At 35.2% G+C, this 26,492-nt stretch overlaps 4 protein-coding genes across 10 annotated transcripts; 1 reads left to right on the top strand and 3 right to left on the bottom strand.

The window, feature by feature from the left end:
* Positions 1-35: 35 nt before the first annotated feature.
* On the bottom strand, positions 36-3,857 carry LOC101246124 (manganese-dependent ADP-ribose/CDP-alcohol diphosphatase). Of its 2 annotated transcripts, none has more exons than XM_004236226.5 (2): positions 3,544-3,857; positions 36-1,158 (listed from the first exon to the last, which is right to left on the bottom strand). In XM_004236226.5, the coding sequence occupies exon 2, from the start codon at positions 1,076-1,078 to the stop codon at positions 119-121; it is 960 nt and encodes a 319-aa protein (XP_004236274.1). In that variant the 5' UTR covers positions 1,079-1,158; positions 3,544-3,857; the 3' UTR covers positions 36-118. The 2 variants fall into 2 exon arrangements, with proteins under 2 accessions (XP_004236274.1, XP_069151647.1); XM_069295546.1 differs by lacking the exon at positions 3,544-3,857 and adding an exon at positions 3,403-3,522.
* Positions 3,858-5,714: 1,857 nt separating this feature from the next.
* On the top strand, positions 5,715-10,181 carry LOC101246616 (D-3-phosphoglycerate dehydrogenase 3, chloroplastic-like). The gene is made up of 5 exons (XM_004236228.4): positions 5,715-6,478; positions 8,123-8,499; positions 8,735-8,845; positions 8,928-9,023; positions 9,311-10,181. Exons 1-5 carry the CDS (start codon positions 5,932-5,934, stop codon positions 9,980-9,982), a joined length of 1,803 nt encoding a protein of 600 aa, XP_004236276.1. The 5' UTR covers positions 5,715-5,931; the 3' UTR covers positions 9,983-10,181.
* A 524-nt stretch (positions 10,182-10,705) lies between these two features.
* Positions 10,706-17,687, bottom strand: LOC101246910 (quinolinate synthase, chloroplastic). Its single transcript, XM_004236229.5, has 7 exons — positions 16,650-17,687; positions 16,050-16,334; positions 15,020-15,238; positions 14,718-14,897; positions 13,952-14,467; positions 11,505-11,666; positions 10,706-11,311 (listed from the first exon to the last, which is right to left on the bottom strand). The coding sequence occupies exons 1-7, from the start codon at positions 17,430-17,432 to the stop codon at positions 11,231-11,233; spliced, it is 2,226 nt and encodes a 741-aa protein (XP_004236277.1). The 5' UTR covers positions 17,433-17,687; the 3' UTR covers positions 10,706-11,230.
* Positions 17,688-22,332: 4,645 nt separating this feature from the next.
* Positions 22,333-26,304, bottom strand: LOC101247203 (serine/threonine-protein kinase AFC2). Of its 6 annotated transcripts, XM_004236230.5 has the most exons (11): positions 26,026-26,304; positions 24,943-25,135; positions 24,384-24,561; positions 24,236-24,284; positions 24,027-24,141; positions 23,705-23,796; positions 23,430-23,586; positions 23,284-23,348; positions 23,105-23,202; positions 22,888-22,990; positions 22,333-22,803 (listed from the first exon to the last, which is right to left on the bottom strand). In XM_004236230.5, the coding sequence occupies exons 1-11, from the start codon at positions 26,125-26,127 to the stop codon at positions 22,657-22,659; spliced, it is 1,299 nt and encodes a 432-aa protein (XP_004236278.1). In that variant the 5' UTR covers positions 26,128-26,304; the 3' UTR covers positions 22,333-22,656. The 6 variants fall into 6 exon arrangements, with proteins under 6 accessions (XP_004236278.1, XP_010319028.1, XP_019068573.1 ...); XM_010320726.4 differs by lacking the exon at positions 24,943-25,135; XM_019213028.3 differs by lacking the exon at positions 24,943-25,135 and having other exon boundaries at positions 24,384-24,578; positions 26,026-26,237.
* Positions 26,305-26,492: the final 188 nt, after the last annotated feature.

Genomic DNA, 26,492 nt, shown 5'->3' with positions numbered 1-26,492 from the left:
CTAGAATATGCCAAAAAATGGAGGTAGAATGAGAATTGTATCAGTTGACATCCTTTTTTTGTAACCGTGAAATGTGGTTAAACTTTACATTACTTTTTGTTGCAACAAGCAAGATGGTCTAGTGACGAAAAACCATCTCAGTGCTCTTCATTCTATCAGTACCAAAAAGTAATAATCTATCATCAAAAGCATCAATATGTCCGAAAGAATCAGTACCAGGAGGGCACTCAAGAGCTGCTTCAAGGACGCGATGATGTACACCATGGGAGTCGACTGATTGTCCACCTTTATGGTCGTGTCCACCCATACAGACCTTCACACAGCTATAGCGATGAATCACATCCATCACTTCATCATAGTTCCACAACAATGCTGCAAGAGATGAAGCTCCAGGATCCAAAGGCAAATGGCAACACACTATTACATTTTGATTCAACTTGGTAGCTTCCTGAAGGACATGATCCAGCCATTCCAATTGTTCTTTCCCAACACCTCCATTGAACATGAGAAACCTTCTTGCCGGTCCCACAAGTCCACTTGGACTGTTTTTGTCTGAATTTGGGTTTTTCTCCTGAAGAACTTTCAAGGCCTTCAAAGTATTTGGGTGATCTTCCGGCCAACCAATGGCACTGATATCATAAGCATCTAGGATTACAAATCTGTACTCCGGAATTGGAGAAAAATCAAAATAGGCATGATCATCATGGCCAGGGATTCTCAGCAATGGAAGCAAGTCTTTTCGAGGAAGATTGTAAAGGCAGTGATTTCCAATCATGTGATAGACAGTACCATTGAATTTGTCAAATTCATCAACAATTTTCTTGACAGCAATCATTGACTGGTCTTTGGGACAATACCCGTCGACAATGTCCCCAAAATTAAGAACAAACTTAGGCTTTTCTTGATTCCATTTCTTAACTGCCCTTTGCAACACGCTAACACTGTGCCGGTAATACCTAGGAACACCAAGGAATGAGGTGCCGTCATCAATATCAGCATACTGGACATCTGAGATGACACCAAAAGAGAGAAGTGGCTGCTTCCCTAGTGGACACAGAAGACCATTTGCATACCCCATTGCCTACCACCACGCTCTAATAAAGATGTAATCAAAGCTGTGGTTGATCTAAATTACTAATCAGAGGAGTGAAGATACATCTGAAAAGTTAAAGAAAATAAAGATATCAATTACAGATTAAAACAATAAAACTAAAGTAGTATAATAACACATTTCTATCGTAAGGCCTAAGTTGATTCAGAACGAAAAGACAAAACAAACATGCATATGAAATTAATAAATACAAACAAATACTAAGGGGAGTGCTACTTCTCTTGGTAGAAACTTCCATTACTCAATACACATTAGATTCAGAAAGATAGAAATAGCATCTCTTGATATGAGACTGTTTTCATGTGCTACTGTGAAGAAGCCTGTCATGTATCTGATACGCTTCCACAGCGGTCAGTGGACAGGGTTCTAGAAATCTTTACCGGTCTTATCATTTTGCACTCAGCCTTCCAAATCCTGATGGTCATCTACTTTTAACCAAATCAGCCATTTAAAGACCATCTCAATCCTCCAAGCAAATAAAAAATTATGGAGTGAACATTACAGTCAGAGAAAATTATGAATTTTATCATATGCTAGTGTTTTTAATATGTGTGCCTTTCCTTTTCGAATTAATTAATATATTTATTTCTTTTATTTTTTAAGCACAAAATTTGTAAATCTTTAAGAGGAGTTGATTCATGCAGCCAAATAACGTTAGCCAACAGAAAGTCCATGATTTCATCACGGTTGCTAAAATCCCCCATCTAATCACAAAGAGAAGATGAAATACTTGATTCCTTATTAATTTTTATAAAAGTAATATTCATTCATAGCTTTAGGACAGAAACAAAATTCAAGAACCGACTCGGTCCAGAATGTTAATGAGCCCAGTTATAAGGGGCATGAATTTCCTCAAGCCAGTTTCACGTGTACCTAATTTAAGCATGTGAGAGACATGTGCCAAAACTTGTTATGGTTCAGAAAGGGCCTAGGATTCACCGACTCAGACAGGAACAGTCAATACGAATATGTGCACATGCATCTTGGACAGGCAGAGTCGATACGAATATTTCAACTATGGCTTTACACATATTTGACGCAGGACAGGGAAGGTTCTCAAGGAAAAGAACACCGGCTTTAATAGATTGAAAGAAAAAAAGAAACAAAGGCAATATTTGGACATCCCTCATAGGTGCTTGTCTAGCCAAGATAATCTCTGAGAAGTATCCAGTTGGCATTGTCCAGGAGCAGATATGTAGTATATGTTTCTTTCAGTTTCGGGACTAAGTTGGGCACAACCCCAATGTAGGGAGGCAGGCAGTGAAAGGCTGGAGCAGATGGAAGTTGACAGAGGCAATTAGAAAGTTGGGAAGATGATCCTAACAAGCACTTTCTGGTGTCTTTGGCAAGAAAGTGATTGCAGATGTTTTGATGGCATTTCAACTCCTAACGATTCTCTAAAAGCTAAATGCTTAGGATATCTCTTTAGTTGGAGTATCTAGCTCCTGTAAGTGATGTTATTCCCCTCCTAGACTTAATGAGCTCACTTACTCTACCTTAGCCCTTACTACTTTTTGACTTTCTGGTAACCTTCCCTTAGGTTCTACTATGTTGTTTTTGTAATGGAGCTAACATGGATCACTTATTTAACTTTGCATTTTCTTGAGCCTGCATTGAAGCACCTTATTTCATCAAAACAAAGAAGGGCAAAAAGTGTTATTTGTGTTTTAAGAAAAGCTCTGTCTAGTAGGTAGACGCTCCAACCGTTACACATGATATCATCTGTCAAGTAACAGCACGAAGGATAGGGGAAAAGAATCAGCCATTGAGGTTGTTTGTGGGTACTTTAAAACATCAAGATTTTTGGAGCTCCCTCATTTGGATCTTGACAATAGCCAATAGAACTTATGCCCTTCCACATTCTTCATCAAAAAAGGAAGCCCTATGACCTATCAATTACTTCTGCTACGATTATCAGTACTATTTCTGTTCTCGATCAATTAGTCTAATATCAATGAGCTACAGTTTAGTTCCATAAAACGTTAGGATCCTTCTCCAATGGAAAAAAAAAGAACATACTAAATTTTACAGCAACAAACGTAAAAGAGTGCAGTTACAGCAAACTAAAACCAAGACATCTATAATCACATGCGTATATGATAAACTAGTTTTTCGATTCATCCACAATTTTAAATACGGAATTAATAACAATCAAATTCAAATACGGGAAATACAGCACACAAAACACAAATCATGATAGAATAGATCTTCAACATGAACTCCAAAAGCTCAAATCTATACACATCGACATAAATAGCTCAACGTGGAGTCAAGAGAAACGAAAAATTTACACATTTGGGGTTTGATAAAGCTTGAATCTTTCCACACGAAAAACTGAAAAGGGTCATTACAATTTTTTGTATTATAGCAAGAAGCATCAAAGAAAAAAACAAAGAGAAATATGCAATTTCGAAAGACAATTACTAACATACCCGAATTGTATCTTGCACGCCAAAAAAGGGCTTTGAAAGGAAAAGAGGAATGGAGAATTTGAGGACGTTGAAGAGAAAAGAGGCCACGAAGCTGATATATAGCAGCTATTCACCTGGTCAAATTTGATTACAATTGCAACCCCAAATCAAATCAAAGACATGATTAGCCGCTGCCACGTGTGTGAAAACTTTATGGTTAAATCATGGATTAATCTATCTTTACCTCTTCACCTTATAATTTCCACTATTCTATTTGCTTTGTGGGGACTCTTTCAATCACTTTTTAGGTTAGAGGGCACTTCTTATTATTGTCCAAAATCTACTCAAAGATAAATTGATTTTCTTCTCCAGAAAGAAAATAAGATTTTGAGTACTAATTAAATATAAACACACTAAAATTACGATTGGGGTATTTTATCATGAAAATAATTTAAAATTTTAGTTCAATTATATTTACCTATCAATTATAAAATATTCTGCTAATGTGTTACTATTTCTTTGGTTAAACGAGATATTTATATATAATATTAAAACGTCTTTACACTAAAGACCATAGAGCTTATTATAAATTGAAAGATGCTAGCTTAGTAGTTAACGCTTCTTGTTTCTCTGCAGGCACTATGTGACTCAAAGATGCTGAAGGGGCGATTATTGTATAAAACATAATCTTTTATTTGAATCAATAAAAATATACATAATCTATAATTTCATATGGACTAATTTACCCTTAGCTTGATCATTTGATCAGTGAAAATGATTGAATGCTCATGGTCTCGAGAAATATTTTCATTATCAAAATTCAACCAGCTAGTGAAGTGATATTTATAATTAAAAACTTAACTAATATATCATAAATAATTATTTTTACAATTCTAATCTATTTGATGTTGTTTAACTTGATAAGACTTTTTTAAAGAATAGTTTAAAACAAGTCAAGAAGTTGTATAGCTGTAAATCATCATATTTCCTTTCTAAACAAAATTTCTCATTCCTAAGAAAGACAAATGTCAACCTCACATCAACAAATCTTCGCAATAATTACTTTGTAGGTGAAATAGTAATACTTATGCCTCCAAATCAATAAGAGCATGGAACATTCGAAAAGACAATTAAGTCAATTAAAATGAAGGAAAAATGCGAACGAACATAAAAGAAATTGTTGAAAAGCAGCTAGTGAAATAATGTTTAAATATAAAAATACATTATTTTTTTAAAAAAATTGACTTAAAAATAGATATTACGTAAATGGAAAAAGGGGAAGTACTTTTATAAAAAATAGTATGATCATTTGAGAATCATAATTAAAATATTTTTTTTTTGCTTGATGTTTTATAAACATATAATATTTAAACTAATTTAAATTTGTGTCAAATTACACAAGTTCACAATTTTGACCAAACAAAAAACATGAATAGGAATAAGATGGTGTTTTGATTGATTCAAAAGTTTTTCAATTTTTTATTTGGCCAAATACATAAGCAGATCCCTAAATTTGTTGGATTTTTTCCCCGAGGTACCTCAACTATGTCATTTTCCTATTGAATCATTGAACACCCATAATTTGTTCCGTTTAAACAAACGCTGTTGTCTGATGTAGAACCAGATTTATGAGGGGTATTGATAGAGGATATATATGTTGTTCCACAACTCATTAGTCCAATTGATAGTGAAAATATTTGAGAATAATTGTGTTTTACTTAAGTCATTTGAACACATTAGAAAACAAATGAGGCTAACAAGGTTCGTCTCCATTCATTTAATCAAAATTATTACAATTCGAACACAATTGAAGGCATTTACAATAGAAAAGCCGATCAAAACCAACCAACAGTGTTTTAAAGGAATAAATTATGTGTGGTTCAATGATCAATAGAAAAATGACGTAGTTGAGGTACCTGACGGAAAAAACCCAACAAGTTTAGGGATATATTTAGTATTTTGCCTTTTTATTTCTAAGGCAAAGTTTTTAGCAAATACATAAATAACTTAAAATAAGTAAAGAAAAAAAAAACAACTTAAATATATTTAAAAAGTTCTTGAAAAGATTAAAAATAACCTGAAATAAATTTAAACTATGTTAAGATAAAGTTAAAACTCAAAAATAGATCTTCTCTATCTTTTTTATTTTACTTAAAAATCTTTTAATTTAACTTAAAGTATTCTTTAAAGTCAATCCAATTGGAGTACTCTAAAACTTTTTGGTAAGCGCAAGTACACGTTCACCTACTTTATTTGGTTCCCAATTTCCTAATCACATCACTTGTCAGCAACCAGTCACCCATAAAACCCTCTCCAATTCCTTCCACTATAACAACTCATTTTCAACCTTTTCCGCCGTCGTCGTCGCCGTTTCACCATACTGAGCTACGCTCCGAATAGCTTACCACAATGGCGGCTTCACCTTCTTCAACTATGATTTTATCTTCAAAATCTTCACGCGCCTCTCTCTCATGGAAAAACCAGCTCGCTTCTACCTCTGCCTTTCGTGTCTCCGCGGTTACTCTCCCGCGCAGAAGCCCCCGTCAGTGTCCGAGGTTTGTCGTTTTCTCAATGGACGCCAAACCTACGGTTCTCGTTGCTGAAAAACTAGGCGAGGCTGGGCTGAAACTTTTAAAGGAATTCGCGAATGTTGATTGCTCATATAACTTGACTCCTGAGGAGCTGTGCACTAAGATCTCTCTTTGTGATGCGTTGGTTGTGAGGAGCGGAACAAAGGTGACCCGTGAGATCTTTGAATCTTCTGGTGGACGGCTGAAGGTTGTTGGACGTGCTGGTGTGGGGATTGATAACGTTGATCTTGCGGCGGCAACAGAGCATGGATGCCTTGTTGTTAATGCGCCCACTGCTAATACAGTTGCAGCTGCCGAGCATGGAATCGCCCTTCTCACAGCTATGGCTCGGAATGTTGCTCAAGCTGATGCTTCTGTCAAAGCTGGTAAGCGTTTTAACTTCTTAGAGGCAGATCTAGAATTTTAAATCCGGCAAACTACTAACATAACCATTAATCACTCCGGCACAATTTATATGACACTTTCCAAATTTTGAGATTCCAATTTTTGTGACTTTGCTTTTTATGTAGTTCATAAATATGAATTTCATTTAAAAAAAATTGATAAATCCTTTTGCAAGTTTCTGGTCTAAGCTTAAATTGTTTGTACCTGAAAAAACGAAAAGTATCACATGAATTTGGACTTTGTGACCGTGGGTGCTAACTTAGTTAATTATATTTTCAAAAAACTTTCAACTAGAGGCTGCGTGAAAGCCTCAATCTGCCCCAGCATCATTGTGTTTTGAATACAATGACATGCCCGCTAATATAATCCTCAATGAGTTTGTTTTGTGATTGAGATAAATATCTTATGAGATCCATGCATTATGGTCTCGCAAGGCTGATAAGATCTATGTTAAGTTGGTTTAAATGTTCTATTACCTAGAAAAAGAAAAACTGTAATTTGACATAGATCTTATTCAATTGAAATACATGGACATATTCTTTGGAAGTATCGGTAGCAATTTTTCTTTTTTGCAGTAAACCAGTGTTATCAAAGGCGAAAAATGCAAAACAACTCTAAGGTCTGTTGGGCTTTAAGCGCAAAGTGCAAATAAAGCATGTCCTTAAATTTAAAAAGCGCAAAGGGACAAAAAATTCAAATATATGTGGTTAGTTCAAGACTAATAATTATAAACATGTATGACAAATATATGACCAAAGAAATTAATAAAACATTATGATAAAGTTAAATTTCAATTGTTTAGTGTCACTTCTTTAGAAGAGGCTTATTGGCAAGGAAAATTTTGCCTTAGAACCTTAATGAAGACACTAAAGTGCACATAAAGCGAGGCTAGGCGCTCAACACGTTTTGAGCCTCACTTCATGGCTTAAACGTGCCTTTGACAACAATGCATTAAAGACAATCCTTTTTAATTTCATTCATTACAATGCCTTCTAAAAAGGTGAACTAATCATTTTAGAGTGTGTAACTCGAGTTGGAGTAGCTTAATAAGTCGGATTGGTCTGTTACTTTGTTGATTCAAAGATTGAAATGCTTGACAAGCACGCAAATTGATGAATGGGTTGATATATCTAGAAGAAATTACTTCATCAATGTTGGTGTAAGTATGAAAAACCTGGAGATCGAGGCTCAACCCCTAGCTACAACACTTGGCTTGTCTTAGTTATCAGGCTTACCCAGTACCTGTCCTGTTCTTGTGTTAATGCATTAGTCAAGGTACACGCAAGCTAACACTGTCATAACGAAACGCATAAAGGATGATCCACAGCTAATTGGTTTATTATTTGTTCTGCTGTCAGTTCTAAGGCCACTTCTTTTTCTTTTTTGGAGAAACTGTTAAGGCCACCTCCATCTGTTCTTCCCTTTTAAGCATTCTTAGGATCATTACTCAAAATATGGAACCCTCAACCCAATCTGTCTTCAACTTTCCACTTTCTTTTTGCCGATGTTTATTTGCTTGGTGTAGATGTCTGAAAATATTGTTTCCATGGCTGCTAACGAATTCCCCTGATATACTTGTTGCTTTGACACACCTCTAAAAAATTGTATCATGATATGGTTTCCAGGGAAATGGTTGAGGAACAAATATGTTGGTGTCTCCCTAGTAGGCAAAACACTTGCTGTGATGGGTTTTGGGAAGGTTGGATCAGAAGTCGCAAGGCGAGCTAAGGGGCTTGGCATGCATGTCATTGCTCATGACCCATACGCCCCTGCTGACCGTGCACGTGCTATTGGTGTGCAGCTTGTGAGCTTTGATGAAGCCCTTGCTTCTGCAGATTTCATCTCACTTCACATGCCTCTGACCCCTGCTACAAAGCAGATCCTGAATGATGAAACTTTTGCGAAGATGAAAAAGGGTGTACGGATTGTGAATGTTGCTCGTGGGGGTGTGATTGATGAAGAAGCTTTGGTGAGGGCACTTGATGCAGGCATTGTGGCACAGGTCCTGACTCTTCATCTTTGAGACACTCAAAACCTATGAATTAGTAATTATTTGTTGAGCTATTATTGTTTTCTCTATATTTCCCTCAAACCTTCATGCCTGTTGGAATATCAAGTGTCCAAAAGCCATCCTTTGTTATCTTTCACCTTTCCTCTCCATTGGAGGATTGGACTATAGAACAGACTTCTTCACTGCCAGTCTATCTAATTGCACTAACGTATAAATCCTGTAACAGGCAGCACTTGATGTTTTCACTGTGGAGCCGCCACCAAAGGATAGCAAGTTGATTCAACATGAGAATGTGACTGCAACTCCACATCTTGGTGCTAGTACTACAGAGGCTCAGGTTTGTGCACATTACAATCATGTAAGCCACACTTTTTCTTCCAGTTCACCCATTTACTAATACTCTCTGAATGATTGTCCAGGAAGGTGTGGCAATTGAGGTCGCTGAAGCAGTTGTTGGCGCTTTGAAAGGGGAACTCTCAGCTACTGCTGTCAATGCACCTATGGTTCCTGCTGAGGTACATGCTTTCAGTATTTACCAGTTATCACCCTCTATTATTTATATTTTGGGGTGGGGTGGGGGTGTTAGAAGGCTTGGTGCAGTACTTCAACTGAACCACGTAGGATGTATTTCATTTATCTAATTTAGCCTGTAATCTGTGTTATTGTATCTGAGTCCTTGGAGTTACAGATAGGTAGAGAAGTGGTTTATGCTTTTCCCCTGTATTTTCTTTAACATGGGAGTTGCTTATTAAATTGATAACACAAATGTCTGAATTTAACTTTTGCTACCTCTCTCATGCAGGTGCTATTAGAGCTTAAGCCTTTTGTTGTACTTGCTGAAAAACTTGGTAGACTTGCTGTCCAGTTGGTTGCCGGTGGAAGTGGTGTTAAATCAGTGAAAGTAACATATGGTTCAGCTAGAGCACCTGATGATCTTGATACAAGATTGCTTCGTGCCATGATAACTAAAGGCATGATTGAGCCAATTTCCAGTGTTTTCATTAACTTAGTTAATGCAGATTTCACTGCTAAACAAAGGGGACTACAGATATCTGAAGAACGACTTATCCTAGATGGTTCACCAGAAAGTCCAGTTGAGTTCATTCAGGTTCAGATAGCCAATGTAGAATCCAAGTTTGCCAGTGCTATTTCAGACTTGGGAGAGATTAGAGTGGAGGGTAGAGTTAAGGATGGAGTACCTCATTTGACAAAGGTGGGTTCTTTTGAAGTGGATGTGAGCTTGGAAGGCAGTATCATTCTTTGCAGTCAGGTTGATCAGCCAGGAATGATTGGAAAAGTGGGTAGCGTCTTGGGTGAGGAGAATGTGAATGTCAGCTTCATGAGCGTTGGAAGAGTTGCTCCTAGAAAGCAAGCTGTTATGGCTATTGGGGTGGATGAACAACCCAGCAAGGAGTCACTGAAAAGGATTGGGGAAATTCCTGCCATCCAGGAGTTCGTTTACCTTGGATTATAGGGTACTACTCTAATTTTTGGTATCTGAATTCTTTATGAAGCAAAATTTGGTGATGTTGTTGTTTACAAGTAGATTAGTGTAGGGGATAATAAACTATCGGCTCTGTGATTAGTGGTATTTTTCCTATATTGAGTTTTTCAATTTGACTTTTTGTATTTCTCTTTTGTTTTTTTAGAGATTTGAGCATTTCCTTGTGTTCCGTCCCCTGTTCAAACAAACGCCTCATTACTTTTGTCTTTGCTAGGAATTATGTGTATGTTTGAGATGTTGCAAGTGTTAGGTGTGTGATTGGAACTAAATTTGGTATCTTAGAACATGGGTTTGGTAGGGGGGATTAGGCAAAATAATGGTTTTACTTGTACACTTTATTTAATACTATTCTCATACTTTTATTACCTACCTCTCTTTAAGAGCACCCCCACTGAACAACCAACAATTGATATGAAATAACGTCAGCATAAATAATCCCTACTTCGTGTCGTCTGCATAAATAATCTATTTGTGTTGTGGGAGGAAAAGTTGGTCGTTGGATCATCTTTTTGACTTAACTTCTGGGTCACTTGGTCAGAAATTCACTCGAGACAGACATCTTAAATGTAGTAAATGATATTGCTAGTGTAACTAGTCAATTGGTACTTCAACCTCCATCTTCAAATCAACATACTTGTACCATTACAATGTCTGCTAATGATAAATTGATAATCAATCACCTTCATGTTGAAATACCACTAATAACGATCTTCTATTGTTTAATTGAATCAGACAGTTCCTATAGTACTGTGAATTACAATCATAGATAACAAATAGCTTATGAAGAAAATGTTATCACTATTTTTGCTCATTGTTTTTCAATACAAAATATCTTTCAAACTTCACTCTGAAGGCGAAGACATGAGCCATCTGACTTCAGCTTCAGTACCACCAAAACCATTTTTGTAGCATCATGACAACAGAAACTACACTTCCAATGCCAACAAAATTTTGTAAGGGATACAGCTCAAACAAAAGCCAATCATTATTTTCCTCTATCTATATATCTATTATCACGCTAAATCAGGTGAATGTAATAATAAAAAGTAAGAAACAGAACAATCAAGGCATGCACGCAGCACAAAATCGCTGTATGATCCATGTATCAAGCAGAAAAAATGTGGCAGGCATAATGTTCCTTCAGTCCTTGCCTAGTATATATAATTAAGGGAAGTAACTTCCATCTGTCTAAATACCACTGTTTGTCCAGCTTTTCTTTTAATTATGCGAGCTGGATTGTCCATTATCACAAGGTTGAAGTATTTGATTGATGAGCTGCTCTGGTAATCTTTTTGTTGCCTGCAAAATGGGAGTTCAAGAGAAAACATTTAAGGCTATTTCCAACCCACTTTGCTCTTCTCGTGTGCAACTCAAAATGGACTACTGCAGGGTCAATTATAACATCTCTTCATTTGCTCAAAGCAAAGTATACAGAAGCATTGTCATGTTACCTGGATAAATTCATTTTGATATTAAAGATGACGAAACAAACCTGAAAATGTCTCATGTGCAGAATCGGCTCACAACCAATATCTGCAATTTGTTTTCCTTTCGGGGTTAGCAACCTAAAACGTCCTGCCTCATAAGCTGAAAGTCCAGCTTTGTTATGGGGCAAGCTGTGGCAAACTCTTAGCAACGAGCTAAGAGAGTTCATCTGACAGAAAAGGATGTAATCAAATCAGATTTCATCTTTAGAAAAGAAAAGGCTTATATTAGGTTCAGGAAGACATCCACTACATAACTGCACATAGCTAAGCTGAAGTTTAACATGTTGCAACAAGTAATTCTATATCAACAATGCAAGATTTGAAAAAACATAACATGTAGCAATAGGTCATCATATGATGACAAGGCGAAATTTGAAGGCACCTATTTTGGAGCAACCACATATAAAAAATTGAAAGATCAGGAAGGGGCTAGACTGTACTCAATCTCACTGAAAGTCCAATGAGAATACTCTGAATGAATGCTCAAATATGGGATTTGAGATCTTTTGTTAACAAAGGTGATCATATGGGATTTAATATCTGAGTGTGTTCCTCCCAAGACAATGCATATTAGGGAGCTTATTTCACAGTGGAAGAGCTACTTTTTTCATTTAAGTGAGAAGGAAAAACAGAAATTAATAAAATATCGCCACCATCTTAAATAACAAGCATTTTGAAGAAAGTTATGTGTGATAGTTTCTTGATTGTGCATCTTGCTTCATCAAAAGGGTTCAAACTGTTCATCTGTCAACCTTAATTCCAAATATCAAGCGAGTCCTCATTCTATACTCATTGAATCAAGACATCTAAATCATCTGCACAATATCACATGAATCCCTTAACGTCACTTCGGGCCCCAACAATTCACTTGTGCGCTCCCCACCCCACCCCCAACATAAGGAGAATAAATAAATAAATGTGAAATCATACTCTTTCTCAACAGTTACGCCAATTGTATCTTGTTTCCCCAACTATTAGTCTGTTACCCATCATGTGTATTTCCCTTTAAGTTTCTTTCACTGACATGCTTGATACTACCTGGATCAGGGAGAATATTCCTCCCTTTACTGTTTGTGTATGCTTTACACTAGCAGGTATATGACGTGCCTGTTTTCATGGCAATGATGGTAACAAGGTGAAGCAATAATGAGTAAACAGTTTTTTACAAATAGCTTTAAACAGGGAAGTTTAAGGAAACACTAGTTATCATTATGCTAAAATACTAATTGATACAAAACTTTAGCACCTACTACGCATTGAACAAGACTGTTAACGGTCCTAATCCCAGATGAAACTCATTTGTCAGACTCCAAGATTATTTGAAACAAGTAAAAAATGAAATTACCAAGACACAGAAAAAGATAACTTTTTTAAGAATCAGTAATTGTATTGATAAAAAAACACCAATAAAGTAGAGCAAAAATGTTCACAAACAAAAGCAAAAGTATGTCCTCGGAGATAATAAGATATTTCAAGTCTAACACAGTATGTCCCCATCTGAAATTTTACCATCAGTCCCCTAGCAATCACGAAAATTTATATTGTCCGTGTAGTATAGGGTACTTTTACACTTTTACTTGCAGTAACATGTCATTTATCATCTGTTGCATGTTATCAATCTATGATTGCTATGAAAAGTCGCCCTTAATTGCTTTTTACACCCACTTAAGCTTAATAGTTTTAACATGATTTTTTTTATGTAGATATAGCTGAGTTAGAAGTTGTTCCGTTATGCATGGTTTTGCGTATTTTCAATATGATATGTATAAAGATACGTGTATATAAATGTTTGTGCTTGTACACTATGTGCTTCTCTAAGTGAGTCCCTCCCACATGGTCTTAAATTGTGTATATTACTAAATGGAATCTGGACACCTTCATTGCAGGAAAGGTTCTATGTCCAACCTAAAGTTGCTCAATTTGGGACTCCATTTTTCAAATTTCCGAGCCATCGGATCTGAAGCTCAAAGTTCCAAACTATTAGGAGATTCAAGAATTTATCTGAAAGCAATAAAAGATAGCTTTTGAAAATCAGGAGTGGCACTAGGATTCTAACCTGCTAGGAATATTACTACAACAATGAATAACAGAAAAATGTGAAGGTATGCGCTCAACCATTTAGAGAACATTTCTTGACCAATATTCTCTGCCTTTGCAATCTCCTCTGAACATCTTTTCATAGTCAAATCTAATATATATCCCTATAATGCACCCCATACATATAAAGGCACCGTGGCATATAAATACTGTTGACAGCATTCTCTAATAGTAGTACGAATGAAATGATCTTCTCTAATATGCATTAGGAATAAGAGTGATACTGAAGAAAACAAAGAAAGACAGATTTTTGTTTATCTTTTTGGCAATAGCAAATAATAACAGCTATGAAATGTGACAATTGTAAGTACTTTTAAGAAGAAGCAGGCAATGGATGACGAAAATCAATGCTAACCTTCATATATGGACAAGAGGCACATCCACCGTGAAGAGAACACCCCTCTCCACTAGCAACTCCAGGTATAACACTAACCTTCAAGGAATCCCTCATTTCACCAAAAGTTCGGTCCAAAGACGAACTTGTAGATGTTCTTGTCACTGATTCTGATGAGACAGGAAAGACAATCTCAACAGTAACTTTCGCTCCTCCGGAAGAGGGGTCAGCAGAACCGAGTAATTTACGGACTGTAGCAACTATTGAAGTAATCATTCCTGATTCTGTTCCTAAAACAAACTGAAGATGTTCATCTACATTTCTATCCAAAGCCTCTTGCACCCTTTGTTTGATAAAATCTAGTATGTTTTGGGTAGAACCTACTACTCCCATGCCCCTTTTCTTAGCTTCCATTGCTAGAGAAAACATTTCACCAGGAACTTCAAAGTGTGCAGTAAGGAATGCATCAGAATACATTTCATTTATCTTCCCCACAACTTCATGACCAAAGAGGTGATGAACAATGCATGTCCCATCCTGGAGGAGGGAAAAAGCAACAGAAGAAACAACAGGTTATTCATTAACTAAAACGACAATGCTGAATAGCATATTTGCACAATATCAGACAGTAAATCAAAGCATTATTGATGTTCTCAAACAAAAGCTTCCAGGAGGTAAATCTTTTTCTCAAAGTTTACACTCAACAAATGCTTCAACTTAAACTTCAGTGAAGAATGGCCATTTAACACCTAATTCATTTGCCTAATTGCAAAAGAACTTGAATTACCTGAAAATAATGCAGTCGAGGAAGCAAGGATTTAATGGACATTCTGTTGTGTAAAGGATGAATCTCAGAAATTTCTTCATCAGTCATCACTGACATCTGACTGAACAATTCCATAATGTTTGAGCCCATGTAGGTATCGGGACCATACCACACCTTCAAGTCAGGTACTTCAGCAAATGCCTGGATAGATGTTAGATGCAGCTTCATTAGTAAAAGAAAATATGCTGACATTTATCATTGAAAAGAAAAAGATATTATGAAGAACTTGAAACAAGACAAATAATGGAAGCAATTCAACCGACCTGTAGAATAGTTTGCACAACATTAGAGGAAGTACATGTTATGGTTGGAACAAGCTCATGGGAATATGCTTTTGTCTCCAGGGAGGTATTTATGTAGACAACATGCAGAGATGGAGAAGAAACTGAAGCTGTTGTAAGATAATCCATGTATGATGGACTGGATGCAGCTTCAGCCAAAGAGCAACCAATGTGTTCATCCGACATCCGATAAACTCCAACCTACACAAAGAAGCATTAATGTATGCAGAAGATACTTGAAAGCACATACAAGATATCATCAAATTCTGTAATAGATATATTCCATGTTATGGCAGAAACTATCAGTATTAGAAAAAGAAGATATTCCCAAAATAACATGGTAAATCTCAAAGGCTTGGAAGATTCAAATTACTGATTAAGTTGAATAACATTCATTGGTCCAAATCTTACCCCCTGCATCCCATACACACCGAGGAAGTGAAATGTTATTTTTTTAAGCAAAAGTGGGTTCGCTAGTGCCTGAATTCTTTTTTATAGTCTACCCATCTATTCTTGAAGATACATCATATGAGCAATGAAATTGGTGGTGTACAGAGAAAAGATTCCATTTTTATCGCAGAAAACTGGACCTGTATACCACAAAAAGATTTTAATACCTATTAACAAGTATACCTCAGGCCAAGTTGAACAAGCTAGCCTATGAACTTTGAAGGGATTTTGGATCAAAGAAGATCAACAAAATAGGGGGTTTTTTAAGCAGAAAGAGATACAGATGGGCAAATTTCAAACAAGTGATCCCATTAAGCAGTAAAAAGAGCACTTAACATGAAAATCATCGTGTACTTATTAGTAGGAGAAACTGCTCTCTGCTGCTTTTTTCATGAGGTCTATTTTTACTGAAAAACATGGGCTTTTCTTTTCAAAATTCACATCATGTCACAGCCGTTCTGATCTAGTACGAAGAAATCAATTATAATGGTAGTCAACACTGGTTGACCAAGTAAATAGAGACTCGTGATATTATAGAACAGAAAACAGGGGATGTGTGTACCTCTGGAAATCCAGCCTGATCAAGAATAGCTCGCACATTCTCTGACATGAAATCTACACCTAATACAGTTATATATTGACATCCAGATTTTGCCATTTTGACAGCTGAATCTGCCATGACCAAAGAATCAGATATATGTATATGGGGCCAAAACTTCTGTGCGGCAGTTAGAACACCTTGCACTTCAGGATCCATGTAAAAATGAGCAACAACTCCAATTTTCTTCTCTTTTAGTGCATTGACAAGTTCTTGGACCCTTGATTCATCAGGAAACAAGAACCTCGCCTGCAATTACAATAGAAATCAACTTAGAAATTTAAAGGTCAGGACGTTCAAAGGTCCCTAATACTAAAGAATAGCATCAAGGTCTAGAATATGTATGATGCCTCAAAATTTTACTTTTTTAACAAACGAAACACAATAATTTAGGACACAAAACAAATGATGAACAAGTATTTCCTAGTTCACAATAAAGGTATGAGATACTAAATTTTGATGGTCAAGTTCCTGTCTTTTTTATTTTTTTGGTTCCTTAACATGGGCAATTTCTAAAACACAACTGTTAATGATCATTAAAAATTGAGTGAACAGAAAGAGCACCTGGGCTTCAGCATAGCTCCCTTTGGGTTGGATACCATCAGCAGTCACTACCATAGATGGAAACAGCTCGCTGCGCGGCTTTCCATCGCGCTCTGCCACAGCAGCCCTTGTTCTTTTCTGCATGCTGACCAACACATTATGCCATGTATTCACCCTAGATGCAGATCCTTTCCCGTTCAACCCCACAGCATTCAGAGCATTCAAATCCTCTGTTTTCAACGCCAGCACCTCATCAGGAGCAGCCCCATCAAGCAGCCAAACCAAACAGGCGCAAAACCCTTTAGTTATCTCCGAATCACTGTCCACCAAAAATCTCATCTTGCCCTCCTCATCTAAACTCACATGCAACCATACCTGCGCAGTACAACCCGGCACGCGATTCTCCGTGGTCTTAACGGACCCATCCATAGAAGGAAGCAGTGAGGCGTAGTGCATTAGACGCTTCACGCGATCGATTGGTTCTATAAGGGACTGGAATTCCGAAATCAGAAGTTTCAGCTTAGCGGAAGAAAAACCAGAATGCACATTGGGATGAGATTGTGAAGGAAAAGAAGTAACAGCTGAACAGGTAAAGACTGAATTTAAGGGCTTTTTGGAATCAGGGTTTAATGGGGATGGTAAGAACGGAGCTTGTATGCATTTCACAAGGGGTCTAAAAGTCGAGGGCAGTGTAAAAACAGAGGAGGGTGCTCTTGAAATGGGTTTAGTACTAGAAAATAAACATGGGGTTTTCAAAAAGAATGAAGAAGAAGAAGATTTCATGGCTAAATTTACGGCATCCATTACAGAACTGTGTTTTACTAGAATTCTCGAGTGAACAGAGATTAGAAAAAAAAAAGAGAGAAAATTATGGAAAAAAAAGAAGAGGGGTTTTGCTGGTGAAGAAGAAGATTGTTCTCGAAGTGCGTAAAAATGGCGGTAGTAGACAAATGAATTTTGTATGCGCAGAAGAGAGAGAGAGAGAGAAACAGAGAGGAAAGGGGAGGAGGAGATGAAGGAAGGGCCTTTGGAATAAATAGAAATAATATAAGCCACCTTTATCACCCGCGCGCAAATATCTTTTTAGCAAACTTCACCTAATTATTTAAATCTCAGATTTCTTTAACTTAGATTTTGATAGGTTAGTTAGAAAGTGATTCAATTTTAGTCATATTAAAAATTCATCTAATCAATTTAAATAAATTTTGTTGATTTTATGAGCATTTTAATTGTATTATTAAAGTGCTTTTTCCAATTACTCATTATGGTAGATTACTTCTTTGGTCACTTGATGGCAGTTGATGCCATCTTTATTTACATTTGCCTTAATTGCAATTCTTCATTGTGATTGATGTTGCTAAGAAAGTTGGGTGTATTGATATCTATTTTGTGTTTTTTTTTTTTGTCAAATGTGATAATAATTAACTAATGATTATTACTTTTCGATATTAATATTTTTCGTTATTCATTCTCAGTTTTACTAAGTAATTATCTAAGTTGAAAAAAATAATGTCATTTGTTATTACAAATAATAACTCCGATCAAGTTTACTTGTAATAGCTTGTGCATGACTAGAATTTACAAAATATTATGAGAACTTAAATTTTGAAAATAAACACACACCACATAATTTTAAGTTTACTTTTTGCTATAAGTGGTACTTCAAATTTAGAAAATAAGTTCCTTAAAACATTGAGCGAAAATTTAGATATTCCTTCGGTTAATTTTTTCAATAATTGATAATATTGTCCGAGTGTTAGTTAGAACAGTAATATAAGTTGACACATTTTATTATATATATAATTACAAAGATGAATTTATGATTAGAATATTATAGATACAAAATTTTCTAGACTAGCAGTTCATTTATTTTTCTTCATTTAGTGGAAAACATTTTAGTTGAAATTCTTTTGACACTCATCACGAAATGTGACTTACTTTTTCGGATTGTATTTTTATTATTTGAAGTGACAGAAAAAGGTATTGCAATCACAAATAAAATTCGAAGGAACATAATTTTATTGATAAATATTATGAGTACAAATTTGTTCCTCTCTTAATTTTCCTCTCAAAAAATTTATTCATCATTCAACCACCGTTAGTGACGTATTTTTCAAACTACTTCCTTGGTTCTCCATTAATAGCGTATCTCTTGAACTAATCCCTTGATTCTCCATATGTGGCGTATCTTTCGAACTACTTCCTTGATTCTCCATTAGTGACGTATCTCTCGAATTAGAATAAATTAGATGGACATCTCTATATGAATAATCCATCAATTTGCAGAATATTCAAAATCTTGATCTCTTTATAAAATTTTCGAAATGTCTTTTAAGAGAATTTAATACATTTTATATATGTATGAACTAGGGTTTAGAATTAAATAATTTCCAAAAATTCACAATTCATAAAATTTCAATTCGAATCAAACCATCTTGTAGAGTCTCATCGAATTTTAATGTCTACCACAAATTGAGGGCATCTCTTTCAGTCATTTTTGGGAGGAGTATGCCAAAGTAAAAAAGGAAAAAAAATGATAGTAAACAAGCTAACAAATTTGGACCTTACTTTTGGAATTTTGAAGTAATAATAGAAGAATAATAAGAAGATGCGGGGAAAAGGATGAGTGCGCTTGATGGGACTAAATTGTCAAAGAAGAAAAAATATATTATTAGGCGGCTATTATTAGGATTTGACTGAAAGATTAAATTCTCTTTTTGCATAATAAAGTTCCTTATCATATTTTATGTTGGTTTAATTGAACATGAAATTTAATAATTAAAATTTAATATTTGAATATTCACATTAAAAATAAAAGAGTGAATCTAATGGTTAAGTTATTTTATGTATACAAATAAGATATTTTATTTTTGATATATATTTAAAAAAGAATAAAATGTAAAAAAACAAAAAAATTTCTTTAAAAAAGGAGATCCATAGAATATAAAAATACACTTTTTCCACTTTTATTGATTGTTGCACGACAGACGACTTATCTACATTTATATTATTCGTGAAAAAAAAAAAAAAAGAATCACAAGAAGCAACATGGACTTCATGAGAATTGAGACAGAAAGGTTAATTATCTTTGGCATAGTGAGTGACCCCAATAAACCCGAGGGGTTGGGCTATTGGAGGAGGATGGTGCTCGAATCGCAGGACGAAGCCAGATAAAATTGAAGAGTTCAAATAAATTTTTTCAATAAAAAAGCATATTATACATTTATAATTAAAAATATTTTAATAGATAAATGATGAGCTAAGCATATTTATATGTTTTATTAAAGATATAAAGTGAGTTATCTCAAATTTTTAAAAAGATATTTTAATTTTATGGACATTTATTAACTCACGAACACACTTTTTGCACATTCTACATTCTCAATTCTTGAGCGTGAATATCGCCTATTAATAATATGATTACATATTTTTTACAATCTATTTAATAAAAAATAGATAAAATTATTTAAATCAAGACCCACTCCATTTAACCCTAAACCCCTTTTAGATTTTCAATCCACTCTCTCTCTCTTTGATGATCAAAACCTTAAAGCATTTCAATAAGTCACAGTAAATTTTTTTTAAGAAGATAATTTCTTGAATTATGGAGTCAAAACGAAGAAATGAAGGATCTCATGTTAATTTTTTATTGCTTTGAATGTAAATTTTGGTTAAAAATATGTTCTTTTCATATAGTAGTGATTTTTTTGGTAAAATCATCTCTATAGTGTTGGTTTAGGACTAAATATTTCTTCATTGATTAAGTTTTAAAATTTGTTATCAGTTCCACTTTCAAGATCTACAAATTAGTCGATTTCATAACTTTTAAATAAAATAAAAGGAAGAAATTGAAGCTAGTAAAGCCAGATGATAATTTCATTGAGGATGGAGAATTTATTTATTTATTTGGTTGTAGATAGAAATTTCTTCAACATCTATCAATGGAGTTTTAGATAAGCTGTGAAAAGTGAGTCTTCTAATAAAGAAGAAAATTCAGAGCTACATGACATTTTTACCCTGGTTTGGCGATGTATTTTCACTCCTCTGTGCCCCCATCAAAGTGTTTATTTATTGTAATTTGAAATAGTTTCACGGATAATAAAAAGCCCACAAACTTTAAGTAGTCATTTTATATTTTTTCACTATTTTAAATTGTTTACTGAAAAACTATAGCGCTATCACTATTTGGCGCGTATCCAATCAATCAAAGGATCAACTGTGCATTGATTCCAACAGGGACCGAGCACAGGTTCTTCAGGGTACGATAAATTCTTCACATGATAGACTTTATTCACAGAGCCAAAAGAAAAAGACATGTTGATACGTCGATATACACTTGTGTACATCAAACATTGTGTTGTCAACTTGTCATTGGTTGTGAAATAAGTGTCCCAATATGGAACTGAGGGGATACAATAAAAGGGAAGGGGCCACATGTGCAACAAATTAATTAAGCACGCACGCTGCATGTTATTACAACTCTCTAAAGTAGCTTTTTTCTGGCTTGTTGCACTTGTGTCTTCATCTAATTTTGAAGTGGACCTCTATGGCTGTACTACTTGGACCCTGCTTCAATTATGGATCAAATGTTTTCAGCCACTCGAGTGGAAGTACATTTGTCATTCCATAGATTTTAGCTAATATATCTTGTGATAAGAAAAGAAAAAACAAAGTCATATTGCATTAATATCATAGTCAAAGTGGAACGAGATGGTCATGGATTTTGTTTTTGATTGTTGAAGACTGTGTGGGGAGATATAATGTCAAATCGAACGTTGACATGTTGTGGTGAGACAAGCGATAGACTTCATACCGTTCCATTCGTAAAAAAATCAAAAAATTACAGAATGAAATTGCTAAAAGATATGTATATATAATACCGATTAAAATACGAAGGAAAAATGTTATCAAAAAGTGGTGAGTTGCGATGGAAATTCAAAAATTAATATAATCTAATTTAACTTTGAAATTTAATCAGTTTCAACATGACAAATAAAAGTGAACAGAAGGAGTAATATATAAAGACAGAAATAGTTAATTGATGTTATCTTTTATTAGTAATATTAACTTAAGAAAATATTAAACCAGAGTAGAACGAAAAGTCACATCATTTTTCAAATGACATATAAAATGAAACGGATGAAGTAGCATTAATTCGAAAAGAACTTATCGTTCTTCATCGACATAAAACGGTAACTACTGTTTTTTTGTATTAAAATAATGAAAATGTTTTGCGATCTACAAGCTTATAATTTTGCGATTAGCAACATAAATAAACAAGTCAAGCTTAGAAGTTTTGTCGTTTGATTAGTAGTTCATGCAGTTGTCTTAATATAGTCTAACAGAACAAGATATTTTACATTTCTAGAAATTTAAAATTAATAACTAATTAGACTTCTTATCGTCTGGTAGAGAGTGTTTAAATTTGCTGAGATTAAGTCATATGTAAAAAGGTTATCTAGTTGAAAGTATTTAAATTTTCCGAATTGTTCCTGTTTTTATGCAAGAAGAATCTAAGCACATGCGAGTTTCCTCACAGAACATATTACTACCTTATTCCATCATTCTTTTTTTCTCTATGGCGGTTCCGGTAAACAAATTTCTTCACCATATAAAGGATCCCTTAGTGTTTGGTCTATGTTAAAAATTTCGAACAAAAAACTAAATTTTTGTTTCTCAAGTAGGTGAAAATGACGATAAATAATTTTGAAACAATCTCATAACTCATCCTTGCAATCAATTTGTGTTAGTAATTGAGTGAGTGAGAAATCATCTTATACACACTGGTGGGTACTTCCACCACAACCTTACCCTAGTAATATATTATACAAGAATGCCCCGCAAAAAACCAGTATTTTGGATTTATTTACACAGGGACAAAGTCAGATTCAACTATCACCACAATGAGCCAACAGAGTTGGCTTCCGGTAACCACCGCATCAAATGGCATTCAAGGTTGGAGGGCCACCATCATCATGCAATAGCATTGTGTGCACACGAGTACAAAAAGTTAAACCAAAGCGTTGTTCTATCTCCTAAGATGATCACGGGTGAAAAACGGATGCCGCAAGGCTTCCCGAGCAGTTAATCTTTCTGAAGGATCATATCTAAGAAGTCCTTGCAAAAGATTAATAAGATCACCTGCAGAATGATCCACATGCTGCATGATAATGTTCTGCAATATATAGCACAATTGTTAGAAAACCACCATGCAAATTTATTCAACCAAAATGCACAGACAGATAACTGTAGAAAGCACCTGAAGACGGGCCAACTTTAACACAGCTCTAATACTATCCCGGGAAGTTGCCCCCTCAGGCCAGTCCAACCGTCCTCTTCTAACATACTTCTCTGCTTGACGGCTGTGATTAGGGTAGGGCATAATTCATCAATTTACAAATAAATAAGGGAAAAGGTATGTCTGTTGCTGAATCAAACAAGTCACAGTTGAAGTAGGAAACAAATCTATGACTTACTCCACTCTTTTCAGCATGTGCTGAGGCAGGGGGCCCAGTACTTTCTCCATCATAGCAAGGTGCTCTAAATTCTCGTGCGTCTGAAACAATGCTTCTCCCTACATGAAGTTGCAAGACAATTATAGCAACAACTCAACTACAAGGGTAACCAAGGTTTATCCAGATTGAACAGAGCTTACCGAACAAAGTTCCACAAGGATACAGCCAACACTCCATATATCACAAGGGTACGTCCACCCAAGACCTAAAATAATATGTTGAGTTGAATGCTCCGTGGATGCAAGAACAATGGAGAACAGCACCTAGATATATTTGGACTCCTTACCTAGGATAACTTCAGGTGCACGGTAATGACGAGTTGACACAACATATGTCTGATTCTGGCGGTCATATGTAGTGCTACCAAAATCAATTACCTTTATAGCACTTGATTTTGGGATTCTTTTATAGTAAGAACCATCTTTTGGTGACCTAGAAGACACCTGTATCAAGTAATAGGCAAACATAAGCCTAAGGATCAAGAACAAATTACAATGTATGCAGCGCTCAACACATTGAAGTAAAACAGAAAAAGGGCACTAACCAATCAAATAAGCTTACCTTGTAGTCAGGAACCTTTACATATTCTGGGGAGATGAGAAGTATGTTCTCAGGCTTCAGGTCAGTATGGATAAGGCGCAAATCATGCATAACTACAAGATAAACCAGATCATAATCAGTACCAAGACGGTATATAGTTGGCGAAGTAACTTGAAAGTATGCATGACAACATTATTCGATACGAAGTAATGATAAATACAATGCATATAGTCCTGATCATGAGGTATTATTTTTTTTTAGCAAGAAGCCTATCTAAATCTAATATATATATATATATGCATGATTGAAGAAAGAGAAGTGCTCAAAGCTTTTTTTTACACACATGCTACACAATCCAACAGTTGTCTTCCAATCTCACGGACAAGATCAATGGGAAATGAACGGTAATTGTTTTTCCGAAGGAAATCATATAAGCTTGGTCCAAGCTTCTCAAAGACCTGTTAAAACCATTTAAGTTCATCCAAAATTTTAATCCCCATAAGATTGCTAGGTGGGGAAATTAACCCATCCAAATCAATCATATATACTTACAATACAGATATGATTACGATAGTCAAACCAGTTCCATATTTGTACGCAACTGCAAGGAACAAACCAGTTCAACAATTGACAAATAACAGATTCCCGTGAATGAGTACACGGATTACAATAACAGTAAAATAAACAGGCAATTACTCACCGATTGCCATTATCATGTTTACCAAGCTGTTGAAGCATTTCAACCTCTATCATTGCGGCATCACGATACTTCTTCATACCCCGAACAATTTTGATAGCCACCATTTCTTTCCTTTCGCGATCCCAGCATTCTAGGACCTGACCGAAAGTACCTTCACCCATCTTACTGTGGATCTTATCTACATTTCAGGAAAATCTAGAAACTATTAGGGGAATATAGAGCAGATAAGGGAAATATACAGTACACATTCCACAATATTCTCTTCCATTTTTTGTTCATTTTAAAGAATCATTTTTGTTTATGTATCAAAATAAAACCGGAATGAATGACCATCTTTTCAAAGGAACAAGTAAGAAACATCTAAAAGCTGACGGACATGATAATATCAACTATTTTGCTAGTACAGCATGCTTTTAGGAAAAGGTAAATATGTCAAATCATTTTATATAATATGAGGGTGCATAAACTATTTGTGCAACAGAAATAAACAGATGGTCAGCATGGTAACCAAGGCACCAAAACACAAGTAGAATTTTTTGGTGATGGTAAAGATGATTACAGCGTGGTGTTAAATTTTCTCCCAGCTCAAACACAAAATGTCCATCCTTGTCATCTTCTCTCCGAGGGGGAGAACCATTTTGAGCCACTCCCTTAATAGTAAAGGGAGCACTAGTAAGGTCAGTGAGTTGCCTTGAAGATGCATAGCTTGTCACATTCCCCACATCTTGTCCACAAAACAATCCTAGCTGAGCCTACACACAGGCATTTCATTCATCGTATCTTAATAAACTAATTATATTATTACCTTTGGGTGCCTTCAAAGTAGGAAATAGAATTTACAGAATATAACATAAAGTAGCAGTGTTAATAACATAGGACTGAGAAAAACAATCAACCAGTAACCAAATACCCATAAATCAATAGTTAGAGCAAAATACAGAAAACAAAGTGCCGCAATAAAGACTTAGTTAGATCAAGTTCATATATTATACACAAAATTCCAAGATTAATGAAAAATAAATTCTACCACAAATCATCTGCATAAAAAAATTATGCAACAAATCTACTGTAAAAAACATTAATTTTTGAATAACTTGCACTTGTTCAATTCTTAAAAAAGTTGTGATTGAGTTATAGCCAATTGAGCAACAGTTTATCAGGCAGATCAATACATTCCACACTCTTGACATAATAATCAGATACGGATGAGACGTTTTTTTCAAAAACTTGAACCAAAATTGTGATATCCTTGCACATAAAATTTTGGTAGAAAAGAATTATTCAAATTAAATTGGAACATCACAAAATCTCTAGAACAGATAATTCATGTCAGATCTGGTTATAAAACGGTCATCAGTAAAGAAAAAGAGAGAATCGTTAACATATAAGTAATTTTTACCCTCACGGCTGAAGAAATAAAAATCAAACCCTGAAATACAAAAACCCAGCTAAAAAGAACACCATATCGTGTATGAACAACAACAGATCTATTCTAGAAACAACATAGAACACATAAAGACTGAGACTTTCCCATACCTGACGCGAAATAAACCTAATCTTGATCAGATCTAGCAAAACCAAAGCGAAAAAAACAACAACGATAGAATAAAAAGAACGATGAATCAGAGGATAGATCTAATACCTTAGGCGGTTCAGGAAGAACATCCCAGCCCAGACGCGCCCTCTTTCTTGGCCGCCGATCAAGATTCGTCAACGGAAAGCCGGTCACGCGCTCAGTTTCCATGGCAGAAAGCTTACAAATTTAGAGAGAGAAAACAATTGCAAAGAAAGTTAGGAAAAGACGGAAGAGATTGATGCGAAATAACAAAACCCTAAGGGTATCCACTTAATATTGACCTAACAAATTTTGAAGAGTCGGTTAATCTCAAATCGGAACCAAAAACGTGTCGAGATTGTGTCCGTTCGATTTTATTTCTATATTTATAATATAGGTGACCGTATCACATTCAAGCTAATATCGGGTTGTATTCGGACATTTTAAAGCTGGATTAGATAGACGTATGCACATTATTTAAATACATAATTTATTTTATTATATTTTTTTAAAAAAAGTTATCATTTGAAAAAATTATTCAAATATTTACTCTC

Source organism: Solanum lycopersicum, chromosome 3 (genome assembly GCF_036512215.1).
Source record: "Solanum lycopersicum chromosome 3, SLM_r2.1".
NCBI classification, from domain to species: domain Eukaryota; kingdom Viridiplantae; phylum Streptophyta; class Magnoliopsida; order Solanales; family Solanaceae; genus Solanum; species Solanum lycopersicum.
The sequence above is the reverse complement of the archived record's forward strand: the minus strand, read 5'-3'. Positions and strand labels throughout refer to the sequence as shown.

Coding starts and splice junctions, on each gene's coding strand:
- LOC101246124 (XM_004236226.5), bottom strand. CDS start 1,078: ATGGGGTATGCAAATGGTCTTCTGTGTCCACTAGGGAAGCAGCCACTT.
- LOC101246616 (XM_004236228.4), top strand. CDS start 5,932: ATGGCGGCTTCACCTTCTTCAACTATGATTTTATCTTCAAAATCTTCA. Junction 6,479..8,122: donor TGATGCTTCTGTCAAAGCTG/GTAAGCGTTTTA, acceptor TATGGTTTCCAG/GGAAATGGTTGAGGAACAAA. Junction 8,846..8,927: donor CTAGTACTACAGAGGCTCAG/GTTTGTGCACAT, acceptor ATGATTGTCCAG/GAAGGTGTGGCAATTGAGGT.
- LOC101246910 (XM_004236229.5), bottom strand. CDS start 17,432: ATGGATGCCGTAAATTTAGCCATGAAATCTTCTTCTTCTTCATTCTTT. Junction 15,239..16,049: donor ATCAGGCTGGATTTCCAGAG/GTACACACATCC, acceptor TTCTTTGTGTAG/GTTGGAGTTTATCGGATGTC. Junction 14,898..15,019: donor TTGTGCAAACTATTCTACAG/GTCGGTTGAATT, acceptor ACATCTATCCAG/GCATTTGCTGAAGTACCTGA.
- LOC101247203 (XM_004236230.5), bottom strand. CDS start 26,127: ATGGAAACTGAGCGCGTGACCGGCTTTCCGTTGACGAATCTTGATCGG. Junction 24,562..24,942: donor AGAAAATTTAACACCACGCT/GTAATCATCTTT, acceptor CCTGAAATGTAG/ATAAGATCCACAGTAAGATG. Junction 22,991..23,104: donor CACATGCTGAAAAGAGTGGA/GTAAGTCATAGA, acceptor CCCTAATCACAG/CCGTCAAGCAGAGAAGTATG.